General features: G+C 32.9%; 1 protein-coding gene across 1 annotated transcript in view; it reads right to left on the bottom strand.

The window, feature by feature from the left end:
* Nucleotides 1-2,708, bottom strand: part of LOC107081837 (CMP-N-acetylneuraminate-beta-galactosamide-alpha-2,3-sialyltransferase 1-like) — a 27,863-nt gene extending 25,155 nt beyond the window's left edge. The window contains exons 1-4 of the mRNA XM_015370155.1: nt 2,628-2,708; nt 2,215-2,480; nt 1,909-2,105; nt 1,652-1,831 (exon numbers count right to left, since the gene is read on the bottom strand). Coding sequence (XP_015225641.1) covers nt 1,652-1,831; nt 1,909-2,105; nt 2,215-2,445 — 608 coding nt within the window. The 5' untranslated portion in view covers nt 2,446-2,480; nt 2,628-2,708. The remainder of the gene's footprint in view (nt 1-1,651; nt 1,832-1,908; nt 2,106-2,214; nt 2,481-2,627) is intronic.
* Between the last annotated feature and the right edge of the window lie 342 nt (nt 2,709-3,050).

Here is a 3,050-nt window from a genome sequence, read left to right as displayed (position 1 = left end):
TTTTTGCAGCTGAATTTCTGCATTTGAATTTTTTGCAGCTGAATTTTTACCAGATAAAAATTGAGTGTAAGGAATTCAATGTCTAAAAAAAGTCAGTGTTTAAAATTCGGTGTTAAAAAAAGGCAGTTTCCAATGAGACTGTTTTTCTTTCATAGACTATGCACTATTAACCATAAATACAAAAGAAGGCAAAGAAGAAAAACAAAACAAAAAAAACTACAACATTTATGTATAAATCTAAAGCGGAAAGTGTTAGCTGCTGGAAATATGGTAGGATCTTATTTCCGGGGAGAGACAAGTGATAAAACAAAGGATGTAAACGCATTTACTCTCTCAGAAAATATATTATATATAAAAAATATAAAATATTTAACATTTTACACATGGTAGTTTAGTACTTTTCATATAATAAAGGAGAGAAAAGAGTAATTTACATCTTTTTTGTAAAGTACAATCGAGGAAGAGCCAAATAGTGGTTGAGCTGGTGCTACAGATCGTGCTACCAGTAGGGGTTGGTTAGTGACAGCAGTTCAGAGTTAAGAGTGTTCTTTATGGGTTAAAAACAGCAAGTACCAGAATATAAAATAAAACATTTTTGGGCAGCAAGTCTAATTATTTTATGTATGCATTGACTGTATAAACTGTTTTGCGAAAAACTGGTAAAATAATTTAGTGGAATGATCAGAGCATTTACCCTTTCATTTGTACAAGAAAAAAAAAATCTCCTGTATTCTTTAAATATATTTATATATTCTTGTTTGTTTTTTGATGTCTATATATGGAGGACCAGCTCTACCATATTTAAAAATACAGAAATAAATGATCAATAAATAAATAAATACTTGCCACCAAAAATACAATAAAGAAATAATGTAGGTAGAAACTAAAATTATACAGTGAGATATAAATATATACATCTCGTTTAATGAGCTTCTTTATTTATTCGACTTTGCAATGATTACCTTATTTATTGTCTGTTATAATCTTCCACACTATTAATTACTTTTTAAGTATTAATTTATGTGCATGTTATAATATTTTTGTCTGTTTTATTCTTCCTTTTTATTTTTTAACCTATTTATTTCTTCTATGCCATTTATTTCTGCCCATCTTTTTTGCATTTCTGTTTGCATTTCTGCCTCATTATGCAAATGAGGAAGGGCTGTGTCTTAGAGGGTAACCTTTTGCCCAATTGGATGAAAGCTAAGCTAACCTTTATCAGAACTGTACTGGCAGGTATCTTAAAGTTACGGAGCCAAATAAAAAATAAATGGGTGAGTCGTTTGTTTTAAGTGTGGCAGGCTAGCTTTCCTCTAGCGGTAGCAACGGATAGAAATGAATTGGGTTATTTTTTAGCTTTTTATTTGAACCAGATTGCCACAAAAAATAATGTTTACGTCAGTGTTTATACCTTTATTGAATAAAAATTTGAGTAACTTTATAAAATAACAAAAAATATAATATATTATAAAAATATATCATATATAATATAAAAATATGGAATTGTGTAATTTTTACATTAAAAAAATTCTAAGAGGCGTTAACACATGCAGGTATATGTTGGAATAATTACAGTATGAGTAATTAGGTTTGAATATATAGAAATATTTAAGACCATAAAGTTTCGAATAAAGCCAATAATGTGACTCACCTTCCATAAAATCCCATTGTAATGGCCTTCATGACCCACTGAAGATCCAACACTTTGAACGGAAACAGCACAAGATGAGTTGAGTTGTCTAAATCCACGGCGCTCTCTGGATACATGACATGATGAGTCGTTCTGGTCCCAACATCTTCTTCATAGCCTTTTATTTTTGCATAGTTCATTCTAAACAGTCCAAAAGGACAAATATATTTAACTGTCAATATTTGGAAACTTCTTTTTCTTAAGATCTTGAAATTTACCTTATGACGATATCTTGGAAATCTATTAAAGGTCCGTAATGGGATCCTTTCAAATTGACAGAGTTTCCCACCACAGCACAAGTCCTGCATTTGTCAGGGCTGGGTTTTATAAGATCAGGAATGGGGGAAATGATCTTAAACAGCTTGTCCAACGTGGATTTAAAATAAGTAAATTTGTGTTTTTCCTTTTGTAAGCGCTGAAACAAAAAGCAAAGACATTTTGTAATTTTCAGATTACTAAAGTGACAAGAATGGCACACTTCTTTTAAAACGTTTGAAGACATATAGAGACATTTATAACCTTACCTTCCACCACTGAAAGGTTTCTTCTGATACACTGGTGTTAGCAGACAGAAATGGTTTAACAGAACGTCGCAGATGATGATTCAGCATCGTATGATGGCTAGAAAAGCAGACCTCACAGGGACAAGTGTCATTGTATCGAAGCTGAAGCCGCTGAGTGAAATCTGACCTCCAAAGCAAAGAAAGAGAAGCTACGGACAACAGGAAAATCCCCAACTTCACTTTTAATGTCATGCTGGTTTTGCAACTCTTCCTATTTCAGTTTCAGCCTGTAAAGACAAAGTGCATTTATATTTCTAAACATCAGTTGATCCAAAGTCAACTTATATAAAAGCCTTTTTATATAAACATAAAATGTATTTGCTTTTATCAAAGTCACCACAACTTAAAATCAATAGGGCAAATTATTACCTTACCTTAAGACCTGCTCCTTTTGAGCTTCCGGTATGGTTTTCAAGTCCGGGCGTCACCTGTGACTTCTTCAACTTTCAGGAAGCTGACTACATGTGTGACATGGGATGCTGTGTTGTGGAAGAAAACAGGGGAAAAAAACCAAATAAAGGTAGAGGTGTGGTTTCATTAGGTCCCATCCACCAGAGGCTCTGACAACAAATATGATCTCTTTGGGTAAACATTCTGGAATGTTGTTACCGTAGTAAATTCTTAGTTCACAGCACCATGACAAGCAATTTGTCTGCCTTTTTAAGAAAATAACATTTTTTAAATAGTTAGAAACTACAAGAGGACGCAACCTCTGGAGTTCATACAGGGGCCGCATATTTGAATTGGTCATTAGTCTCTGTGAGAGCAAAGTAAACTGCAGATTTGAAATCTTTAGC

The sequence above is a fragment of the Cyprinodon variegatus genome, unplaced genomic scaffold, assembly GCF_000732505.1.
Source record: "Cyprinodon variegatus isolate N-32 unplaced genomic scaffold, C_variegatus-1.0 Scaffold42, whole genome shotgun sequence".
NCBI lineage: Eukaryota > Metazoa > Chordata > Actinopteri > Cyprinodontiformes > Cyprinodontidae > Cyprinodon > Cyprinodon variegatus.
Note: the sequence above shows the minus strand (reverse complement) of the source record. Positions and strands in the feature narration are given on the sequence as shown.